General features: G+C 40.7%; 1 protein-coding gene across 12 annotated transcripts in view; it reads left to right on the top strand.

The window, feature by feature from the left end:
- SOX5 (SRY-box transcription factor 5) overlaps positions 1-24,955 on the top strand; it is a 648,311-nt gene that overhangs the window by 484,755 nt on the left and 138,601 nt on the right. For 10 of the 12 annotated variants that reach the window (XM_049822486.1, XM_049822487.1, XM_049822492.1 and 7 more), the window contains 3 exons: positions 1,762-1,848; positions 15,551-15,723; positions 18,230-18,298. In XM_049822486.1, the coding sequence (XP_049678443.1) occupies positions 1,762-1,848; positions 15,551-15,723; positions 18,230-18,298 (329 nt within the window). The remainder of the gene's footprint in view (positions 1-1,761; positions 1,849-15,550; positions 15,724-18,229; positions 18,299-24,955) is intronic. The other 2 variants (XM_049822489.1, XM_049822488.1) reach the window with 1 other exon arrangement.

Below are 24,955 nucleotides of genomic sequence, written 5' to 3'. Positions count from 1 at the left end.
GCGACCCGTCCTGCCAGAGCCGGCCGCTCCCGGTTACACCGGAGAGGATGGGAGCGTTGCAACGTGTATAAAAATGTTAACGGGGCGGGGGGGGGGGAATCGCCTGCGCTGTAAGTGGGAGCCGGCCAGTTGCTGGGCTGGCAGCGCCCTGCGAGGGGCCGGCGCGGGGCTGCGTCTCGGCAGGGGTGTCTGTCTGTCTGTCCGTCCGTCCGTCTGCCTGTCCCCCCGCCCGCCCGCGCACACCCCTGCGGGCGAGGCACCGGGGGGGGGGTGGGGGGGTGAAAACCGAGAGGGCATCCGTGTGCCCGCGTCCCTGTCGTTATCTCTGCATTAACACGGCACATCGCGGGGTTGGTTTAACGGGAGTTCGGGCTCGCTCAGTCGGCGGGGGGGGCACAGGCTGAGGAGGGGGGGGGAGCCCGGCGAGGGCCCGCAGCGCTGCTTCCTCCGAGCTCCGAGTTGGGGCTTCGAGAAAGGAGGCAGAATTAGCCAAACAAGATAATGAAGGTTGCTCATAATGGTTTTTACTGTGGGGAAAATTAACCAGTTGCTAATAATTGTATGGTCTCTAGGCCAGACGGTCCCTTTGATAAGTTAACATGTACTCCCTTTATGCTCCTGGTAGGGGGTAAACAAATGCCTGAACAAATACAAATACACATAAACACAAATGTGGAGAATAGCAGTATATGTCTTAGATCCAGATAATAAGTGTGGGTATTGTTATTTAGATGGCGCATACTGGGACACTTATCTTTTAGTACACTCCATTTTCTAACTGAATGCAGTGCTAATCGTGGGATTGAAAGCTATTGTAATTGTGTACCCATCTAAATGCTGACAAGAATATACAATTACATTGTTTGGAATTGAGTTTAATGTTCGCTGAATTTTATTAGCATTTATATTTACTTATGCATTAAAATTCTACACAAAAAGAGGTCAGAATACAAGAGTTATAAATATCAGACCCATCCACACCCTCGCTGCGTTTTTCCTGAAAATACTGAACAAATATATTTTATTTTATTTTATTTTTAAAGGAAGTGATAGAATCTGAAATGAGCAAATAATGGGTTTCCATTCTAAGCAATGCCTTTTCTCCCTCTGGATTTTGCAATCTTTTAAAGCTTTTTTCATACCCAACTTTTTATTATTATTTATAATGTGCATGTTACCGGAAAATCTTTCCACAGTATGCTTACCACCACACGATGTTTAAACACACATTATAAAGTGGATGTAATTGTAAACACTCAGAGGGATATAATTACATGTAGCAGATTTAGGAGCTAATTCTTTGCTTCTCTCTCTCTCTCTCTCTCTCTCTTCCCTCCCTCCCTCTCTCTCTCTCTTTACTCTGCATTTTATCAACATAATTATTTTTTGACTGCAGACTAACACCCAGAAATTGACAGGCATCCATTATAGGCAGCAACTTGTTCACCAAATTGAAAAACAATGAACTGCAGGTTTATATGTGCCCATTGTCATACAGAATTACCGGGGCTTTGTTCCACAAGAGGAAAAAGCTAATGGTTTTGAAACAGCAGGTGACAAAACACGTTCTTTTTCCTTTTTTTTTTTTTTTTTTTTTTTTTTTTTACCCCTCCCCTCTTATCAGTTTGTTGATGAAGTCATTATGAACTGGGGGCCAGAATAGGGTTGGCCTTATTTTTAGCAGATAGACTTTTAATGAGTTCTATTGTGGAGACAGTCATGTTGATTTGCTTACATTTTTTTTCCCCCCCCTTCACTCAGAAACTCCCAGTATTGAAAAGCTACTATCAAAGGACTGGAAAGACAAGCTTCTTGCCATGGGATCAGGGAACTTTGGAGAAATAAAAGGTAATGCTGTTTCTGTGCTAAAGCAAATTGAGAATGAATATACAGCTATCACTGGCTTTATGGAACTTTTGTTTGTTTGCTTCTCTTCCCCTCCCCTTGAAACACTGTAATTTGGCGCTTAAATTAAATGTATGCTCTCCATCTGTGATAATACAAATAAATGAAATGGTATATTGCCCTAAGTGAATGAACTTACGTAAAGCTTTTGTTGCATATAGCTTTCTGTGTATAAGAGGACACATCTTATTGCTGGATTGGAAAAAAAAGTCAATTCACATATCAAACACAGGCTTGTGTGGGATCAGAGTATAGCAGAGCTCAGCTTCTGAAATCTGAGGGTGATCAGAAGTCCTTGTTAATTTTTGGACAGATTTTGATGATGTAGATTTTTTTGACTTTTCTGCGTGCAGGAGGAAAAAAAAAAAAAAGAGCAAAGTTTGTGTAACGATACCTCTAGGTACCGAAATTAGCCAGTGCAGATTTTAAAAGACAGTGTACAACATCTGTGCACTAAAGCATGTTCTTTTAAAGCCATACTCCAGAAGGAAAATGACAAAATTTGACCACTCTCCAGCAGCAGTAGCTTCTGCTTTGCCAAGATATTTCCCCATTTTATGTATGTGAGGTCATTTTAGGGAACCTGTAGTTGTTTGTTTTTGTGTAATTTAATATTTTTATAGTTCTACTTCAGTGCTTGTGATGAGGAACCAAGTCAAAATGTATGTGTGTCAAAAATTTTAGTTTCTAGAGCAGCCATTGTCACTCTGAAAAGAAACAGTGACTCTGATTCTTCTCCCATTTATATCAGCGTACATCTGGAGTAGCAAAATCCAAGCCAATGTTGTTTCGGAAATGTGAAAGTAGAAAGAGATTAAAATTAAACCCTTCTTTTATGTTTATAAACTAGGTTTCATTTCTCTCCGTTATTTTTGGTTTGTTTGCTTACTGATGGTGTTCCTGATACTGAGATCCTGGTTCAGGCAGGCTCCCAAACCCCATGTCCGACAGGTTTAAGGGCCTTCTGCACAAGAGATGGGCAGTATTCAGTAAAGGATACAACAAGACACGCTCTCAGAGGTTAATGTATTGGTACGCGTGCAAAGACAATGTTATTTTAATTATATGTGCCTTCCAGCTTGTCACCGATAAGCCACCAGCATTAGTTTGTGCTAGTCCACTGACTTACGCAAGTAGGAAAGTATGCCACTTGCTTCCCCTAGCTTCTCCCTAAGAGGCTGTAATTCAAAAATATATATTCATTACATATGTAGAATAACTTTATAACAGAAGAGAGTGCTTCGGCCCCAAATAGCCTGAGATATTACTATAACAGAGGGCCAAACCCTGGGTTCTTTATTTCCGCTGAGCACGTTTTCTCCATGTGCGTAAAGCAACAGGTCGTAAAGAGGTAGGGTAGCCACTGGGCTTCTCTGCTGGTTTCTAAAAGCATATTGTTTGAAAAGAACATCACCGCCTGCCATGAACGGCTGCATCTTTAAGATGCCCAAAGTACGGGGGCGGCTTTCATACCCACTTTTGGGTGTGTATTCCAGCAGTTCTTGCATGTAGTTTGGAGCCTCTTTAACCCTTGGTATGCTGGAGCCTTTAGAAGGACTCCCAGTGATTCACCTCTGCCTTTGGACTCGGTAAAGCTGCTCTGAACAGTGCAGCGCGCCGAGAAGGCGGTCTGTTCCCAGTCCCTATGATCTTGTTCTGTTGGAGGGCAATCTTTTTTCTCCCTTCCTCTCTTCCCCTTTCACAAGCTAAACTTGAAAGCGGCAGCAGCAGCTATATGCTAGCACGAAAGAAATTCAACAGTCCTTTCAGTCTTGCCTGGGGGGAGGATGGGGAGCAACAGTAGAGCCTCAAAGAAGAGTTTGCTTTGCTTTAATTTTTGTTTTTTAGCTTCATATTTTGAACACAAGTCGAGTTATTGTTCTGTAGCTCTGTTCAAAAGCCTCACATCTGAGGCTTTTTAGTGCAACTGTGGTGTCTATGGTTGGGGGCATGGTTATTAGGTGTTTGGATCAGGTTTGGCAGTAAGCTGTGAAAACAGGCACTGGTTTATTTTTCCTACTGACTGCCGTGACAGTTGCAATTATTGTCCATTGTTCCTAGGTGGCTAGAAAGGAGGGAGGATACAATAGAGCGTTGCCCTCTGGGGGTAAATGAATTTGACTTACAGGTTCTTGGGGGGTCAGGCAGGCCGATTATTTAGCGCCCAGGAATGCGGTTTTCATGGCACCGCCGGCCATGAGCGGCCAAGGAACAATGGCTCAGCTGTGTTGCAGCTGTATTTAGCGAGGCAACATGAAAGGTGTGCAAGTTGAGCTGCTTTATACTTGCTTACGCGTGTACAAACACACATATATTATGCTGGAAAATGTTTTTGTCCGTCTATAGGAACGTAGGGTTATTAAGTTTTCCAGTTGTGATTTTTTAATTAACTTCCCTCTGTATTTGGCCTGGCAGCTGCATTTTTTTTTCCCTCATTTCTCTATTAGTGATATTTGGAAACCCTGCACAAGTAGTGTCTTATTATTAATACACCCTGGAATGCGGACAGCACTAGAAGCTGTACTGCCCAACTGTCTTATGCACTGAATAGTTTTTTCCGTTTAACTGTTCAAAATTTCATTGTGTTTTTCATTAGATCTGGGGGAGTTTTAGTACGTCATGTGCTAAAGTCTCAGCACTAGGCTACATATTGTTAATGCCCAAGTCTGTGTTATTACCATTGAGTTTTATTCTCTGGGAGAGATTAAAAGAAAGGGAGATGAAGCGGAAGACTTTATTTTCTATTAGTGTTATTTCTTTTAAGTTAGAAAGCAGTAATATTTTATTAAAGATAGGGGAGTTGGTGAATGGCGGGAAGTCACCAGACTCCCACGTTTTGTACTCGGTTGTTCCTCTTAGCTGCTTTGTTACTTTCGGCAGCTACTTTAAGCCCCCCTTTCTTCATCTGCATGACTGTAAAAATGGGAGAACCATCACGGAGTATCTGCAGAGGTCTAGCTGCAAACTTCAAGATCAGAGTTGGAATGATCTATATATGTCCAGTTACTAATGGAAAAGGAAATGTGGTATTTCATTCCAGGGCTTGACTGAAAGGTACTGTAATGGAATACTCTTATACTTAAAATGGGGTAAAATCTTGAACCTTTCATGTCTGTAGAAATTTTAACTTCGATGCCTCGGTTTGTTAAGAGAGGTAGTCTGGGGCTAAATAAAGTTTGGCACTGGAGATTTCTTAAGAAATTTCGTTTTGGAATCCATGGAATTTTTACTCTGTTCAAAACAAGTCAGTCTATAGTAAAGCCCACAAAACAAAACATGCCGTTAAATTGAAATATTTTAAAATAAAGCTGTTGAACTGTGTATTGAATTGGTTAAAGCCTGTTCAAACTTACTTATATGCATATTATTCAAGAACAGGGCTCAAAAGGCCTCTGGATTATTCATGGATAATGCAGTTTATTGGATTCAGTGGAGCAGAGAGAACTTCAGGTCTCCAACTGATCATCTACAGGAAGGAAAATTATACCCCCTTTCTGCTTTCAGCATAGCCACCTGATACCTGTGCATTGCAGGGTGAAAGTGGTTGCTTTCCTCCAAAGCAACATTATCGACTGCAGCCGATGCAGCATGTAGGGCAGGCCGTTGATAGGAAAAGGTGCAAGAAGTGTATTTCTGTGCTCTTCAATGTCAGCGGCCATCCCTGTACTTAGAAAATAAACATGACATTTCTGTTTCACTGGTGCTGGGCCTCCTCTGAGCAGACTCCGGGAACGGTGCTGGCCCCCCGGGTGGCCAGGTGCCTTAGGAGGTGAGGTCCGCAGTCCTGCTAACGCTGGTGTGAGTGAAACGGCTTTAACCATGATGAGAACTCTTTTTAAAACTTTCTTGGTGTACACAAAGCCTTTCTGCTAATCTTGTCCATCTCTCACTTATCGAGAGTTGTCAAGAAATAATAATACATATTTTATATGTTCTCCACTTAGCTGATTTTGAATAGGTGTGTGGAACAAAAGTCTGAACTGACTTTTGCTTCTAATCTTTCTGCGTTGGTCTTCTGTTGAAGTGAAGGCATTGTTAACAATGATTGCGCCTGAATCTCCCAAGAAAGACTGGGCAAGCCTGAACCTGATTATGTTTTTTTGCTGTTTGAAAATCCTTTTCTGTTGTACAGGTTAGTTCCTAACCAACTCGGGTGAAGTGTTTTCTGCACTCACTGTGAAAGGGATCATCATTAGGGTGAAATCAGCTCTTCGTTGTATCCACTTAAATCTAGGTGACTCCAAAGACTGTACTGGAGTAACCACAGGTTTATAATGGAAAGCAAGATTAGCCCACCAACCCTAATCTTTAATGCACGATAACACAGCCATTTGTTTTGTGTGAGAAACTGGGTTCCAAGTTACGTGCAGTATCAGGTGCAGGTATTATACCAAGCTGTGTTTGATGTGTGTTAGAGCTGTGTTTGCTGAAGACTCTGATTTTGCTTATATGTTCGGAAGATGGGGCATGAGAGAGTACGCAGTGAACGGTCTTACGACTGCCAATAATGGATAAAGGGAAATAATCCATTCAGCGATACTATAGCTCATCAGAGCCCATGAATTAAAGACATATGTTATGTAGATTCAATGTATGGATTAAAACGGATAATCTGGTAGGTGACACACAGAATCTTGAGATAAGTGGGCTATGCAGATTCGGTATATGGATTGTGACGGATAATTCCATTTAAGTAATGCTGGACAAGTTGAAGACAAGTAAGCTCCGGGTAGCGCTCAGGTTATGTGCAGTAATCCAGTGAGTGACACTTTGGATCGCATAATCTGTAAACTGAAGACAAGGAAACTGGGGATTCTGCATTTAGATGTGGACAGGAGGAAGGAGGGGGAAGGGGGAGAGAGATTATTCATGGGGAATACACTGGGTTTAAACCTTTGACTAATAAAACACAGATCCCCAGGAGATCTGTGAAAGCTGCACGCTTTCTTAAGAGCTGTGTGAAGTTTGCATTTGCAAATTAATGGTTGAAAAACATTTACAAACTTGTGTCAGATGTGGACGTTTTGCATTATTTTTTGTGGCTAGTATTGTATTTGGAGTGGGGAGAGAAGGAGGGTGAGAGAGTCATAAGTGAAGGAGGTAAGAGATGTCTGGTTGTCGGCTTTTAACTGTGATAAATTCAATATTTATTGCAACCTACTTAGTATCTTCTTCTCTGTGTTTATTTTTTGGGGGTGTTTTAATAGTAGCAAATTGCTGACAGCTTTAGTCCTTTGTTAATACTTCCAAAGTGCTGGCGGGGGGGGGAACCTGCGCAGTGGTATGCAGGGGAACCTAAGTTTTGAGAGGAAATTTGGCAGCTGCTGGAATAGTGGAGGTTGATCACAATGCAATATGATACTCTCAGGCTGCAGAGAAGTAGACAGTGCCAACTGAGCCACACCAACGCAGAACTTCTTTCAGGCCAAATGAAAGCCTGAAATGGAGACTGTGACTGGATGGAGCTGCTCCTATTTGACCCTAGAACGGGAGGTTAGTTGAGGGTAGTATCTGTGGAAGGAGGGTTGGAGGAGTCTTTTTTAAAGCATGTAAAATGCAAAAAACCTGTGAATTTGTGAAAAAGCAGCAAATTCGGGCTGTTGCAGATTTGTATTTTTTTTTACGTAAAGGTACTTAATTTGATCAGAAAAATATCAAGTTCTATTTAAATCAAATACAACTTTTATATTTAGGAAGTGATTATTAATAGATAAAATAGAATAAAATCGAACTAATTAAGTAGCAAATGCCAATGGCTTTATTTTGTTTGAACATACGGAGGCCAAACTACTATATTTAAAAATCGTTCGGAGGGTTGGATGACAAAAGGGACCTAAAGCAGTTCTTTGTACTAAAAGTACCTGAAAGATGTGCTGATAGAGATGAATGTTGCTGAGCTGCAACTACCGGTTTGTCAAAACAAAGGAAATATACATACACATGCATATTTTTTACTGTTTTTCCTGCTGCTGCATAAAATTCCAGCAGCAAATGCTATTTCTCTAGCCTTGTTCTAGCTTGTTGTCTAGACAGTAAAACAATGAATAACCTCTGAGAAATAGTCTCAATACAAATGTTGTCTATTCCTTTTGTAACCTTGACAATAAGTTGCTAACCTGGTTGAATACCAAGCTTTGTTTGCAGTCTACTGTACCAAAACTTTTTCTGACAGCAAATAAAGAATACTCAGTGACAACTTCTTTCCAGCGTTGCGAAACAGTAATGTGCTGGTCTGTTATAGAGCAGACGGCTAAGTTTTTGTCCCCACAGAATATTAATTCTTGAGGGTAGTAATGGCAAAAGATGGTAATTGTTCATCATTTGTTTTTATTCATTCTGCAAAGTCTTCCACTGAAACCTAAAAGATTAAGACTGTCCGTATGCTGAAATAAATAACTTCCTTGTAGCTTGCTGTTCTAAAAAGGATTTTTGTTTTTCAAACAGAGAAGATTCATTGCATAAATCTGTAGTTACAGGCAAATCAGTTTGAATTCTGGGCTTTTCTTTCCTTGTTTCTTTTTCTGGTGGCTGTGTCTTGCTGAGTAAAAAGCAGTCAAAGTTTTCTTTTATTATACTGACTTCCCATATCAATCAGATGAAGTAATTTAATTTAGCTAGGTGGGTAGTTGTAAGTGATGGCAGTCATTGTGTAGTAAAGTTGGCTTAAATACTTAATGAAAAATGCCAATTTTTAGATGTTTATGTCCTGACAGCTCCAAGATTTACTGGCCTGAAAAGCTATGTGCCAGTCCATAATAAAACACTCTCTGAGGTATTGATTTGGGAAGCATCAAGGAAGTTTGCACACGTGCACAAGCCCATACCCACACCCACCCACCAATATAACCAGCAAGTACGTAATTTAAAGTATATACTCATTGCTTGGTCGCAAACATTTGACATTTCTGTTCAAAGACAGAGGAAAGAAGAGTTTAAATTCTGAACTTACCTCAGCCAGTTAGATCTGTTTATCAGACTATGTTTCCTGAAGGCACGTAACATCAGCTCCCCATTGCCTCACATATACAACTTCGGGTGACGTCAGCAGCACGGCCGTCTGTGCAGCAAGGGGAGAATACTCCTCTTGAAAACATTACTGTGTTATAAATAGATTTTTTTAGGGGGGGGGGGTATGACAAAGATTAGTTCGCTTTTAAGTAGAAGACAACTAGGTGGCCTGTCTATTTTACTTTCCTGATTTCCTTACTGAGCACGGTAATGTTGGGTTTGGATTTCTAACGTGGCAGAGCAAAGGTAAAACTGGGGTGGGGAGTGGAGAAAGAAAAATAGTTGACAGTGGGATGAGAATGAAACTCAAGAAAAGATACTGGAATAAAACCCTCAAGAAAAGATACTTATTTCATGGACTGCTGATGTTTCTATTTTTCCTGGATATAATAATGTTGGTGCCAGTAGGAGTTTAATTCTTCTGAGGACAGCTTAGCTAATAGGCTGTTCAGTTTGAAAAACCTCCTTCTCGGCTCTTTTTCAGTTTTGTATGAAAACTGTTACGTCCCTAGCTTAAAAATCACACTGAAAAAACACACCACTGCAGGAAATACTTGGAGGTGACTCAGTTTTTAGCTGATGTAGGGGTTGTAGTTATGGCCTCATTACACTGTTGTTGTATCAGAGTAAAGTTACACAGAAACTGTGTCGTGGCATGGCTCTGTTGCTTGGTTAGTTGGATGGCGTCAACAATTGTTTCATTCATAGGGTCCCTTTGGCTAGAACCCTACCTGGTATCAAACTGGGTCAAGCAAAGATTTAATTAATCTATTTTAATGTGTATCCCTGCTAAAGTCAGTGAGGACATTCTTGGCCTTAGTGAAATAGTTCTAGTGGTGACTTCAGCGAGGCCAGCAATAAAATGGCTTACGGCACGTAAAGTTAAGAATGACTTAAGGCAAGTTGCTAAAAACTTCATGCCTTCGTTTTCTCTTAAAATGAGTAACGCATACCACTACCTTTCTACCTGCTCAAAGTCTTTAAGAAGATCAATTAGCTAATGCTTTGAAATTAAAAAATGGTCTATACTGCATGCTCTTATTATTATTATACATCTTAATGTTATTTGAATACGGACTACTTCAAAATAGTCTTATTTCCATTTAATGTCGTTGTCCGTCCCCGTCCCCCCCCCAAAGCTTTGCAGATACAGGAGGATTTTTTTTTTTCTTTTGTAACCATAGTTAATGATATGAATTTAATACAATTTTATTGTGTCTTCCAGGCTTTGTACTTGCACATTGTTTTCTTTGATTTTTCTTTGAAAGACGGATACTGACAGTTCAAAAGCTATTTACGTAATTACTCTGATAGTAAACTGACTCGGGGGATAAATTTCACTGTCTGTATGGGTGTGCTTGAGTGTGCACGTGAGCACCCCTGATTGATAACAGTCCTAGCAGTTTAATTGAGACATGTCAGAGGGATTGAGGACAGCCTTGCCGCGTCCCTGCCCCTTGCAGAACACGCTGGCTGCCGCGCGGCTGCAAGTGGATCCGTAGGCTGGCTGCAAGCAAACATTCTCATTGCTTGAGCATTCGCAGCAAAAGCTTAAAATGACTGTTAAAGAAAATATTGGCCTTCCTAATTTCTCATTTACATTCTCATTCTGTCTAATAAATTATAATAAAGTATTTACTGTTTTGATCGCAAAAGCGGTTTCTCTGCCTTTTTTTTGCTTTGGTTCTGTTTTGGGTGGATATGCCAAGGTTTCTCCTGCTCGTTTTCTCACTTTAAGTGTGTCATTTGGTCATATTGGTGTCTTCATTCTAATGTTTATTAAAATGTTACTGTCACTGCCAGTCTGAGACTGTGAATCAGAACTAAGAATGTGTAATAGTTTATTTCACATTTCAGTAAATTTCTTTTACTACTTAAACACTATTATGGATAGTGTTGATCTGAGATGAAGTTTAGGTTTGGCGATACAGAATGCCACTAATTTGAGTCTTCTTTTATTGCCATCTGCTGTGGGTGTTGCATCCACAAACATGGGGTTTTTTTCTTTCTGAATCTCTTTTCGTGGTGATAGAGAATAAGCTGACGCATCTGGAAAGCATCTTTTCTTGGGCCATTCACTATATCAACCCGTAGTGTATACTAAGATGCTCTCTTGCCTGAGTTGTTTTGATAAGTTGTGAAAAATCCACATTTTGCCATTGCAGTGATAAAGTACAGAGAGAACAGTATGAGCACCTACTGCAATCTCCTGAAAGGCAGGTGGCCTGGTGGTTAAAAGCTGTGTTAAACATAAACTGTGCAATATCTATTTGTTGTGGATCTGACGGTAATTAAGAGTAATTTTTGAGACAGCCATTGATGCAAGCTGCTGTCCTTTTACTCCTCACTCAATACCTGTGTGAAGTGGTCTAGCTTGCTGTCAAGTTGTACACTGCAATAATGGGCACTTGTTTTTTCTCCCAGCCATGCTGCATGGCTAGCGTGAAAGCACTGCAACCATACAGACACTCTGTGTAGAGCTCAGGCCAGCTCCAGAACCATTCACAACTCTGTACTACTTGGAGCAGCTCTAAGCGAGTTTAGTAACGAAGCGGCTGAAGGTAGCTGCTGGGGCTGGTGGCTTACGCTTACTGAGGTTTGCACCGCCTCCCAAGTTCTAGCAGTGTTAGCAGCCGCGGGGATAGTTCATTAATTCCGAAGTAGCGTGATTTAAGCAACTGTCTATGCGGTTGGTGTTGTGGTTACTTAAAATACTAATGTGTTTTGCCCTGTAAGCTGCAGAATTCTTAAAATGGAAATCCTTCAGCTGCCAAGACAATTCACACGATGATAAAGGTTTTGATCTCATGCAGGTTAACAGAGAAAATAGTGGTGATAGGACAGAAGTCCACCATCCTTGCCCACCCACAATCTACAGCATCTAGAAAGGGATACAAAAATGGCAACTGGTGCTCTAACTCTGCAGTGCATTTTAATATAGCAGAAAAAATTCCCATCATTGAATGTACTTACATAGTACATTCAACAACTGCTGCCCTCAGCTCGCTATAACATAAATAACGTCAAGTATCCTTTGGCCTTCATTTGTCATGCAAACTAAGTAATGGCAACTGTGAAATGGCAGGTTTGTTGGCCATTGCCACGAAAGAAATTATTGAAAAGGTGTGCTAGGTAATAAGGGTAACATGAAAAATACCAAACTTAAACTAAATGCAAACACTTTACGTTATGGTCAGGACAGTCTGATTCAAGTACTTTTCTTCTCTTTAATTTTCATACTTCTATAAGCCACCAGTTGTCTGCAAAAAGCCTCAAAACTACCTGTGACTCATCATCAGTGGGGCTTATATGGATACGTGGGTAAGGCAAGGGGAAATCTACCCCAAAACTCACCATCTCCCAGCAGACCTACACATCTGATCTGTCTTGCCTGTAGTTTTGTGCAGATGACTTGAGAATATGGCTATCCGAGTACTTGTTTTGCAAGGAATGGTACCTTAAAGAATTGAAATTATAGTTAAGTATTAATGAAGTTATTGGAAGGATGGGCTAATCACATGAAAATATAGTGCCTACTAAGCCATGTTTTCTAGAAAGTATTCTCCAACAAAAATGTTTTTTTTTTTTAAAGTTGGCAGTGATAAATTCTCCCTTTCAGTTCATTAGCAAACTAAAACTGCTCAAGAAATAAAATGCAAGAAGGCTGCCTTTTGTCAGACTACTTCCACTCCAGTTTATAAACCAAAGGCATTACGTATTGTACTTACTAAGTTAGTACATAAAGCACCCACTTTGCCCACCTCAAAGTTTCTTTAAAAACTGAGTAATAGTAAAGAGATTGAGTTTAGTGGATTTGTCCCCAGCTGCACGGCCACCGTGGGCCAGCAACTCTGGTGTCTGCACTGGCTCTTCATTACCCTTCATCCAGACTTTCCTCTTGTTCCTGCCATTTAAATAAAGATGTTGTTTTTCCAGGGAGGAAGTTTTTTTCTCCTCTCTAGGTAAATCAGATTAAAGAAGAAACTGTGGTAGGCGGATGGCCCTGCGGTTGTGCAGTTTTTTCGTGTCGCGGTCAGGGCGGTGGCACGTGGAGCGTTTTGCTTGCTCTCCTGGGAAGCGCAGCCTGAGCTCCGGAGCACAGGGCTGGATATCAACATTTCTTTTTCTGCCGCTGTTGGTAACTAACTCTGTGACCCCTCTGTCTGTCGGTTTACACATATGGAAACATTTTTCCACCTTTCAAAGGTGTGGTGGGGATTAATTTAACTTTACAAAGTGCTTTTTGATTCCCAACTGAAAGCTACTGTAGGAGCTCAAAATACAGTGATGAACCAGTACTGGCTGAAGATCTTTGATGTGTGTCAGCGTATTTGTCAAACAGTTTAGTTGACAGTGGTTTCTTTTTGCTTACTCTAACTTCAGGACTAAGCCAATCCTGTGTATGCCTTCTCTCTAGTTTTTCTCCTTCTCTCTCTTACACACACCGATCAAGTTTAGAATAAAATATCTGCTGAATAAATAATTAAAATATTTAGTTTTCAAATGTTTCAGTGTGCCCTGCATGTTATACTGCCAGTATCAATATACTGGTAGTCTTCATTAGATGAGCATTACAGTAAACCAACGTGCTGGCTGCAGATAGGACAAGGAAGGGCTGCTTCTAGTATAATTCTTCAGTGCCCCTTGGACACATTGCACCCTTTTTCTTAGGGAAGAACAACTGAAGGATGGAAGAGTGGCAGTAGACATTTCTGATTAATTGCATGGCCAGGTGACAAATGTATTACTTATAGCAGCTTTCTGTCTCCAATGTTTGAAATAAAAATCATACGTTGAAAGTGTTTTCTTCAGCAGTGTTAGTATTTTAGCACTGGCTTCCATTCTTTCTCACAGCTTTTAACAGAACAGGTTTAAAGTCCTATGGTTTCTGTTTCAGTGTGTTTCTCAAGTTTCCAAGCTTTTGTACCACAGGTTTTTTGGAGGCTATATCTGAGAATATTCTGCTGTAGCTCTTTGTTATGTGGTGAGAATATTTTCACATAGATCTCTACCATCTTAATAAAAAGTTAATCAAGTTACATTTTGTTCATATGAAAATGTTGATTCATTGTGTTTTCCCACATGTGTATGGCTGCGTACAAATGCATTTAAGGGCTTGGACTTGGCTGACGTAGGAAATGGAACGTTGCTTGGGAGCGCAAGATTGAAATTAAGTAAATGTAAATTCAACTATCAAGCAAAGAGCCCTAACAGTGACACCTCTAAGGCTGTGGTACAGTCTTCCAAAGAAAGCAGTAGATGATTCACCATTTCAGACATTTCAATCCAATCTAGAAAGTTGTAGTAAATATATTGTAGGGAACATTTCTGCACTGGCAGGGGGGTAGACTAAATGATCTATTACCAGTAGCTCTTTTCCATGTCTGACTGATAGTTGGCTAGGAACATGTTTAGTATAGTCGCCAATTTTTCTTCTTTTTTTTTTTTTTCACTTGGAGAGCACTGGTGACATTGGCAGAAGAATGCTTCCTGTGTTTGAGAAAGGTTTGTGTGGCAGGGTTGTCCCAAAAGCAGGCTATTTTCAGAGGAGACACAGACACTGATAGCCTTAATCCTTTCCTAAAGCTTTTTTGAGAAAGGGTTTCACAGGATCTGACTCATGTGAGAGGGTGTGGTGATATTGAAGATATCTGTGGATTAGCTGCTACACATATTTTTTGGTCTTTCAAATTCAAAATAAATGATCCTGGGTATACTAATAGTGCCATTTTTTGTTTTAGTGATGAGTCATTGCTCTTGATTTTTCTTGGAATTTTTTCTTCCCTTCCCTTATAACCACTGTCCTTCTGGGTAGAAGAATTTTTACAGAATGATTATGAGAGCGAGGTAGTCAGTTCCTCTGTCTGTCTGCTGAACTCTCCTATAAAAAGCATCTAATGACAGTACAAATGGGAGAGATGGTGAGTTGCATTTAACTCAGTTTTTCTGATATGTTTATGCAAGACTTCTTCCTTTAAAAATACTTGTCAGTGGCAGCAACAGCAATAGTAGTTAGTGACAATTTAAACACTATGTAATTTCATCCTAATCAGGGCAGCTGTAGATGATATAACAGGTAGCGTCCTGACAGCTGTTGTGTGCTGAGCTAGTAACAGTGAGAAAGCTGGGTGTGGGGAGCTAGAGAGGTATCCAGCACCCAGGAGACTTCTCTGTTTCCCCTTGATTATAGAGGGATGTTAATACACACCTTACAGTTGTGGTAGGCGTCAAAAGCATTCATGTGTCTTTGTCATAAGTTTGTGACAAAAATGTAATTGTCTTTCAAAACTGGAAATGTCAATTTTGATCTCTATGAAATGTAAACAATGTTTAAAATTTCAAAACAGGCAGTATTTTCCCCCCTGTTAATCTCATAAAAAGGTGACGGAAAATAGATGAAAGGGCAAGGAAACATTGAAGGGGGACACCAGATCAAAGCCTGTGTACAGAATTATCTTCCATGGCTCATTTTCCTGTAGAGGGGCAGGTCTTAACGCGCAGTATATTGCAATACGCTCCTGCTCTTTGGTTCTACTAAGACTATGCTAATAGTGAAGCTGCAAAATAAAAATCTGGCTAGCTCTAAATTTCCTCTCTTCTCTTTACCTTTTTTTTTTTCCCACCATATGATGCCCAGGGACTCCAGAAAGCCTCGCTGAGAAAGAAAGGCAGCTCATGGGTATGATCAATCAGCTGACCAGTTTGCGAGAACAGCTGCTAGCAGCTCATGATGAACAGAAGAAACTGGCTGCATCACAGATCGAGAAACAACGCCAACAAATGGAGCTGGCTAAGCAGCAACAAGAACAGGTGAGTGATTATTATAGTGGCTTTCAGCGTAAATAATTTTCTAGGAGGACTTTCCAGTCGTTTATCTTTTAGGGTTGATACTCTCGAGTTTGCTCTCCACCCAAAATTTTTTTCCATTTGTTTTCTTAGGTGAAGGAAGTTTGAACAAAAACATATTGGAAGAATGCTTTAATTTGCAATATATAAAACAACAAATACTCTTGTCTTATTAAGATACACCTTCCATTTTGGAGGTATTCTCTTCCAACAGGTTTTTTTTTAAATAAGTGTAAATAAGCATGCAAATTCAGCCCTCCTGAATAATCTTCCAATGCTGCTTGAATTCAGTGATGCTGAATAGGTATAAAAGGAACAAAATGCAGCACTTGGATTGTAATGTGAGAAACTAAAAGGTTGGTTTTGCCAACTGTGGAAGAAAGTGGGGGAGAAGAATATAAAGTCAGTGAAAAAGTGTGACTTTCTTCTTCTACACTTCAGAGGCTTGATTTTCAGCTCTTGCAAATATGCCCTCCACTGAAAATGGAAACGTTTTTACATGTGAAAAGTTCCAGTGTGCATACACGGACACTTGACATTTTATGCAAGAACGTAACTTCTGTAACAGATTTGCACCATGCAAGTTTTAACAGAAATGAATGTCCATTTTTGCACCCAAACATGAGCAGAGAATACCTAGACATGTGGTTTAAAATTCTGTCAGGAGTCCATGCTGATACTTCTTACCTGAAAGTGTTTTGGTCTGCCTGACCATTATTTCAGCTTGTAATGAAATTTGAGTTTATATCATAGAATTGCAGCTATGTGAATTTTATGAAACTCACAGAATTCTTTGAAATCTGTCATAGTTGTCATACTTCAATGTTTGTATTGTACCAAGCAAGTCTTAATTTTCTAAACTGCTGCGGACATCTTCAGACATTTTAGCCTTGGTTTTTCCTATTTTTGACTGTTTGAAAATCTTACCTTAAATACTGTGTATTTTGGCCTCACACCTGAAATGCTAGATAGGGACAACAGGAGAAGTGACTTACCTGTTAAACTAGAGAATTTATATCACACTGTTGTTTACATGCAGAAGGTAAATGAAGGTGTGAAGGTGGAATTGGCAAGATTCTTCCATGAGGAGACATCCTGCAGGAGCCATTTCCTTTGCCCTTACCTTTTAAAGTCACTACTGCTACAGGATGGCTGAATGATCTGAGGGTAAAAAAGAAAATGGAGAGAATGGAAAAAGGCAGCAAGAAATCCTGCAGGTTTATTATTAGGATTCCTTTTAATTTAAGAAATTACGTATAATTCTGCATTATATAGAAATGAAAATAACCAAACTTTCAAAAAAAGGTATTGATAAAAATTATGTTGGCTGCTTAAAGAGAGGCTCTAGAAAGAAAACACTTATTTAATCTTTTAGGTGTGGGACTAACTATGAGTGAGTGTTTCTTATGGTAATAGTTTAATAATAGAAGTGAAAGAGAATACCTAAGGGGAAGAATGCACAAAATTCCTCCCAGTAAGTATGTGTAAGTTCCCATCTGACCCTGAGATGTGTACACATACCACAGGGGAAGGGCAATACTCCTAATGTTTGTACTGCTGCGCTAGCTATTGGTGAGAGCAGAGATTCTGTTATGACTCAAATGAAAGTTTTTCAAGTTTGCTTTGTAAATTTGAGGTGTGTCATGGTTTATCTCCATCAGTCCTCTGAGAATTCTAATTTGGTTCCTTTACTGTCTGCTTTTTCCTTCACTGTATGTAAAATGTGTCTACAGTAAGGTTCCCAATCATTTAGTCAATGGAGAGGGAGGATGGAAGTCCTTATGGAAAAGGCACATGACTGAGAGGAGACTTAAGATGACTCCATCAACTTCTATAAATCAGTTTGTGTTGAGCTGTGTAGCCTTGCACTGCCCCCTTCGTTGCTTTCAGCTGATAAACACATTGAAGAGTCAGTGATTTTCCCAAACCCAGTTCCAGTCTCTTTGTGTCTGTTTCTGCATCAAGGAAATAGGCATGCTAATACCTTCCTTCTGGGTGTCAGATTTCCTTTTTTTTTTTTGAATTTTTGAATAGGTGGTGCCAAACATAAAAGGAATATTACTGTCCATCATACCTTTTTGTCTTTCCTGCCTTTTCCTGCTATTTTCCAGTTTCTCTGCCAGTATTGTTCTTCCTCCAGCAAGTTGGAGCACATGAGTGCTCACTTTTGGGGGATTTTGGCAGTGCCATTTCAGATAGTGAGAGAGGAGAGATTTTTGCATCAGTCCTTCTCTTGATACCCAGCACAACATTTTCCATAATATTCCCTTTCAGACTAGTATTAGCTATGAATTGCTCCTGTACATGAGCTCCTTGCTTCAGCGGCAGTCGAGGCTGCTGCACGCGTACTTGAAGGTTTCTTCGCTTAATAGAGCAGTTTAAAGAACCAAGCAGGGTGGAAGTATCCTGCATACCAGCTCCAGGAATGGTGATACATACCTCACATTTCTTCTGTGCAATTTCTCCACAGATTGCAAGACAACAGCAGCAGCTCCTGCAGCAGCAACACAAAATTAACCTTCTTCAGCAACAGATCCAGGTCAGAGACTGCATCTCCACCCGTGCCCCTGTTATGTCTCTTTTCTCCTTTCCATTTCCCCATGCTTTCCCTCAGCCATTATTGTCATAGTTTCTTTAAGAATGTCTGCAGATGGCTTACTTATTTATGGAAACATGTGAGTGAGGATGTTACCTGTCATTAAGCAGAAAAGGTCCATTTCTGGAAGGCCTTGAATGATTAACGCGGCTCCTATGGCATCAGGGAGCAGATGTGAGAGGAGCTGGTCATGTGAGCAAGGGTTTGCTGGACCAAGTCCTCTTTCAGCTGTAGGTCAGGAATGGCAAAAGTGTGTGACCAGAAAGAGTTGGGTTGGAATGGGTCTCCTACAACTCTGTTTTTGAGATTTTGCAGAAGCAGTTCTCTTCAGTGATCGGTAATCAGGTATACCACCTTCCCTCTGCCCCAGGTGTTCAAAGTCCGGAAATTTTCAGCACTTAGGGTGAAGTATTGTCTGAATGAGAAACTGGTGAAAATGTTGGTTAGGTTCAGGAGAACAACTCTGTAAGTCCTAGGTGTCTACAGTTTTACTCCTAGTAGTAGAAAAAAGCGGTAAACTCAGCATTATCAGTAAACTTTATTTAACCTTATTTTTCCTTAAAGTATTCAGAAGTTTCTTTTCATGCCATTGACTGTATTTCACTACTTTTCTTCCATGTGTATATATGCATGCCCCTGTTGGGAATAATGCAAATCAGTTTGCCCATGAAGGTTTTCACAGAATGACAAAGGAGGGGTTTGACATTTTCTAGATACCTAGAATGATGGTGAAATCTCTGGCTGTTTAAGTATGCAGTTTTGTATAGAGCATTGCAGGTCACTGTGGAAGTGGATGCTATGTTCTGTTTGTTCAGTAACAACAGGATTTTCCTTCCAGAGCTTCTCTTCAATGTTTCAAAATTAGTTGCCTAAAATTATGGGCTGTAACTCATCTAAGAAAACTTAATTCCAGCAAAATCAGAGGAATTGTATGGCTTCCCACTAGCATAAAAACTGACTCTACCATTTCAGAGGATATTCTGTCAGTATCAGGACTTGTGTAACTACGATAAACCTCTGGGGAAGGTCCACCCCTCTGTTGTAAGGCAACTTCTGTATAAGATGTGCTTTGCTGAAAATAATTTTGAGATTGATAAGGCCTGGCTTGGTCTTGACCTGTTTGGGTTTTTTTCTTCTTTAAATTTGTGTGTGGGAGGGATTTTTCTTTATTGCTGTATCTTTAATAAGACTTTAAAAGAAAAACAATAGTAGAACTTCTACAATAGCAAGGAAAGTATTTACATTTTTAGCATTTAGCTATGGCAGTGAGAGAGGAAGTTGTTTTATAACCAGTAAACAAAAATAAATTGAAGTAACATGATTTGACCCCAACCCTTTTAAGTTTTAAGGCCTTGTAGATAAGAATGAAGTATGTTGTTTTTAGGGTAGTAGAGAACGCTGATTATTGATAATGAGATATAGAGCCTTTCATCTCCTGATCCCTGGTCCAAGTTTGACCTGAGTCAGTAGTAAATGAAAGTCAGCTAGCTACTATCTGATACAAGCTGCAAGCCTAAGAAATGATTTGGAGGTCTGTCTCAAGGGATTTCAGATGAAATATTGACCCTGCCGAGGTCAGAATTTCACCTCCAGGGTCCACTTCACACAAAACCCATCAGATTTGGGGCACCCTCCTTTTGGATGGTCGCACGATAAAGGTCAAGAACTGAACAGGCAGAGACACAATACTGTCCTCTTATTCCCACAGAGATGATCTCTATGTAGTGAAATTTTGCTACACTGCCTGCCTCTTGACCATTCCATGGTCTGTATGGTCCTGAAGTCTCATGAACCCTGGTTGCAGTTCAGTTACTGTGAAGTCACTGATAGGAAAAAAACCATCTAAAAATAAAAATAATCCTTATTGACAGTGAATACAAAGCAAAGCATTCCTTCTCAATTGCGTGCTTAGTTGACTGTTAGAGAGAAGAAACAACTCCTGAAGAAATCTTCCTTTATCTATAAATTGAGACAATGAAGTCACCGTAACATGCCCATGTTTAAAATGGTGTGTGAGTTTACAATCAGGTTATGGTAGGTGGAACAAAACTGTGACATGAATGTAGCTGTGAGTTCAGCTTTTCTGACCTTGCCCTAATTAATCTAACAGGCTCCTGTCACATTGGCCCAGAGTTTTTAAATAGCATTAGATTTATTGACAGGGAAATATTCGTAGAAAGTCTGGATAACTATTTGACTTATGTGCAATTGAATGATTAGGCTGCATTTATGAACACAACCTATTTATGACAAAGGATTCGTTTTACTTGAGCCAATTTTTTCTAAGCTTGTAAGAGTTGCCATAATTCCAGATAAATTATTACATAGAAAAAAGCTATTGAAATATTGTATCGAAAACATAATACCCTAAGGTTAAAAAAAAGCACAACCTGCCTGACCCCATGATTTATGACTCCTTTCTCTAAGTGCGCTAACTTGGAAACGGTTCCCTCTCTCCTTACCCCAGCATGCAGTCACCGATACACAATACATAAGCAGGGAGAGACTGCAGCGTCTTTCCTCCTTACAGGACTGCAAATGCTGAGTATAACTACAGCTCGATTAAACTAGCCACTTCTGTGATGCTGAAGAAAGATGCTACTTGAGCTTAGAAAAATGTACCTGGCACATGAGTCTCTAATTGACGTTATGTCTTTTTCAACTCCATCTCTTCTGAATTAACCGGAAGGAGGTGTCACTAATGCAGAAGACAAACAGCTTGTCTTCGTATAGAGAGTTAGTAAAGAGATAACGCTAAACTGGAGAACGTTTGCAGTTTAGATTAAATTTAAGAATCTGTATGACCTCAAAATGCTAAAATGTGATCTAGACAGGATTTTGTGTGTTAGTAAATGTTTATAATTTTTTTTTCTGCTTTTCAGGATATTCTAGACCTAATTTGTGAAGAGGTTTGACTTTCTTTGAATAATTAACTAAACCTCCCCCCATCTTATTTTATGCCATTTTGAAATGCATCCTCCCATGCACACTGCTTTCTGTTCTATTTAATCTTTGTGTGTATGTGTATTGAAAAGGTTTTCGCTTTTAACAGTTTCTGCCTGCTGAGTATTTGGGGTCTTCTTCCCTGCACAGCTCAGTCTTGTTCTTTTTACCAGAAATGAAACTGGAATGCACGTTCTGTCAACTCCTGTGTATCGACAGCCCCAAAGGTCTCAGGCTGTGTTTCAGAACAGCTCTGTAGCGATCTGCAGCTGTAGAACAGGCTGAGGAGAGAGCATGCAGACACCAAGTACAGCTCAGCAAGTTTTTGGACTAAATCTAGTCTTGTCATTCAGGGCCTCAGGGGAACTCTCATGGTGACCTCCTCATCTTCTTTTGGGAGGCCACAATCTACTTCCTGGTGTCCTTGCTCTAGAACATGGCGAAGTCTGGGGCTCTGTAGCTGTCACATCAGGTGGGCAGAGAGTGAAAGAAACTTGAAGGCTAGATGCTCCTTTTTGATGACGCTGAGGTCGTCCCCATGACAGGCAATGAGCGTGCGTGGTGTTCTGCCTTGAGGGGTGTCTCTGAGATGCAAAGTTTTGTGGGGTGGTGCAGTTTACACCTTCCACTTGCTCAGAGAAAAAGTCTAGCCCAGGTTGATGATTGAATAGTTTTCTCTGAAGCTCAGTGACGAATGTCACTTTAATTGAACTATATTTAAAATGAAATATGGTTGTTAAAATTCATAAAGCAATTCATATTCAGTAGGGCACTGTTGATAAAATAGGTCAACCTTGCAGCCTAAATTGTGATAAAACCGATGCTGCTAATCTCACGATTTTGTGGAAAGCCTGACAGTGTTTTATGTTTTTCCCTGAAGCCCCAGCTCTTGGAGTCATGTGATGACAAAAATGCCAGCTTTCATTTCTTCAAAATGTAAACTTCCAGCTCTCATATTTCCAGGCAAAATCTGAAACCATGAACACTACAAGTTCCAAAATTAGAAGGCAAACAAAACGGAGGCCAAATGTTGTTTTTTAAACTGTTCTGATTTTTAGTCAAAATTTTTTTTGGAGAGCCCAGCTCAAGATCTTGGAACACTTCAGGTTGCCAATAATGTAAAACGAAGATCGCAAAGCAGCAAGAAGCAGCAGCACTGCTTTATGGTGTCTCCACCGTTTGGGCCACAGTTTTCTTTGACTTTTTAGTTTGGTACTGCCGGTACTTGGTTACTAATTTGTATTTGTTTCTGAGTGACGTACTTAGCCCAAGGACTGGGTGCTCTCTGAAACTTCAGAGCAATTCCTGCCAGACAGCAACCGTTTGACGACTCTGTGTGCTCTCATTTCTCTTTGCTTCAGAGCTAGAGACTTGCCAGGAGATGTTCTAACAGGACACCTTTCCTGTTAGAGAGGTTGGGCCTCTGAAGAGCGAGAGGATCCTGACTAAATTCTGATGCAAAGCTAGACAGGCGTGCCTCTAGCCCACTCCCCCTGCCAGGCGGGACGTTACTTCTGCCTGGTACCTGGCCGGATGGCGCGGGCAGCTCCAGAGCCTGGCGGCAGCGGGCCGGCCTGCCGGGGGGCCTGCTCCCAGGCGAAAAGCCTACCGTGGCCTAAACGGCCTCGGGCTTTGCAGACCCTTAGCAGCTTGTCTGGCAGGGAGTGTTCCCTCTCTCCTTACCCCAGCACCGTGGGCACCACGGCCCGCCAGATTCCGTGCCCCTTTGGGCTGCAGGCTTCCTGGCTCTCCTCAATCCCTCAGCTGCCCTGGGTGTCCTCCCAGCTCCAAAAAAGCTTTCCTTTTTGAGTCTGGATCCAGATTTCCATCCTCCCCCACCCCGCTGTCAGCTGGCTGTGTCCCTTTCCCCATGAGTCGTGTGTTGGTGGATGGAGAGGCCTGGCTGCGCTAGTATGTTCCCAAATCAGAATATTCCCATTCTCATTAAGTTCTGAGGTTTAAGGTGTTGTTCCAATTTGGAATGTAATAAAATCTTGAACACTTGGAATTTCCTGCAGGATGGTTAGTCCCTTTTGTAGCCAGATCTATTTTTCAAAATCTAGCTATAGTTTTGGGGAGGAAAGAAGGATTTGGTTTCTGAGTTACACAGAAGTTCAGAAAAATATTTCTTAAGCTTAACACGCAAAGTTTTGAAATGACACAGTTGTTATTGTCAAAACTTTCCAAGCACCAAGAGTCTCTGGGTTGATTCCAGTCTTCCAAAACACTGGTAAAGAGACCTGCTTCCAGAGTGCTTTAGGTATCATAATTTACCCACACAGTTATCTGTGGTGATAACTTTTTGTTGTTGTTGTTGTTTAGATTTATTGTTGTTTTTGAACTCCTCAGGTGAGCAATCATCTGTTATCCACAACTGGCTGAATGATGTTCAGGCCTGTTCGTGTTCTCTTTGTCTGAGAAAACATTGAGATTTTGATTGACCTATTTCAGATGAAGTTTAGTTGTAAAAAGTACCAGTTTCTCTTTCTTGTTGTGAGAAGGCACGGACCATTTGACTGTACATAAAGAAATGTGAAGATTTGCTCCCTGCCACAACAAGTTTGCACTCTAAATTATGCTTCCAACACAGTTTATCCTTCCGTTTTCTGTCTCCTGCTGGAAAACAAACTCCAGCAGGCCACTCTATGAGCTAAATACTTGGAGTACTTTGTGCCTATAATAAAGAGGGTAGAGATCCTTACCCTTAGTCCTTGCCCTGTTGGTGTCTCCTCGGTGCAGCCATAAGGACTTGTAACCCACAGTTCTCTAGGAGGCTTTAAAGGGCTGTAGATGATGAATCCTTCATTCGAGATACAAAAATGAACAACCACTACACAAGCACTTGGTTACAGATTTAGTCATGTCTGTTGCTTCTATATTACCACTTTTCCTGGGAATTCTGATTTTCTAAGAAGTCAGTGACAGCAGAGCAGTGCTTTGTGGTGCTACAACCCCTTTGCAAGCCATTGCACAGCGGAACAGTATTAGTTCTTCTGTAATTAGAGTCCTCTTTGCATATCAGAGAGAGGTGAGGACAAAAGGTTTCCTTGGTAGACAATAAAGCTGTTGAAGTGAGGGCCTGATCCAACTCCCACTGAACATGGTGAAAAGGCTCTTATTCATGTTAGTGGGAGTTTAATGAGACCTTTCTTCAGTAGGAAACTGTGAGAAACTATCTTCCTTCTCACTCTGCAAAATGTTTTCAGAACAGTCTCTGTCCACTGAGACGGTTTGGTTTTTGTTTTGTTTTTTTGCCAGTATGGATATGACAAGCTGTGACTGCACAGTCAAACCGAACAGGCTTGTAGATTGGGGACATTTTGTCCAAATTCATCATGTGTCAGGAGCAGCTGTTTTCCTGCAACTTATAAACATGGGCATACTGGATTCAGTGAGACAGGCCCAAGAAGGAGTCACACTGCAGCCTTTCCCATGACTTTGCAACCTCTTCCCAAACAACTGAGGTTGCCGGCAAAGAGGCTAAACAATTGTTTCTCACAAAAGCTCTGCAGCTGATGTCCTATCAGTTATCAGAATAGCTCGCCTGTCCCTTGAGCAGGAAGAAGCCCCTGGGAAATTAATTATTCAAAAAAAACCAACCAAAAAAACCACACACACACAAAAAAAGAAAAAAGGCAAGGTTGGGGGAGGAAATAG

The sequence above is a fragment of the Accipiter gentilis genome, chromosome 18 (assembly GCF_929443795.1).
Source record: "Accipiter gentilis chromosome 18, bAccGen1.1, whole genome shotgun sequence".
NCBI lineage: Eukaryota > Metazoa > Chordata > Aves > Accipitriformes > Accipitridae > Astur > Astur gentilis.
Note: the sequence above shows the minus strand (reverse complement) of the source record. Positions and strands in the feature narration are given on the sequence as shown.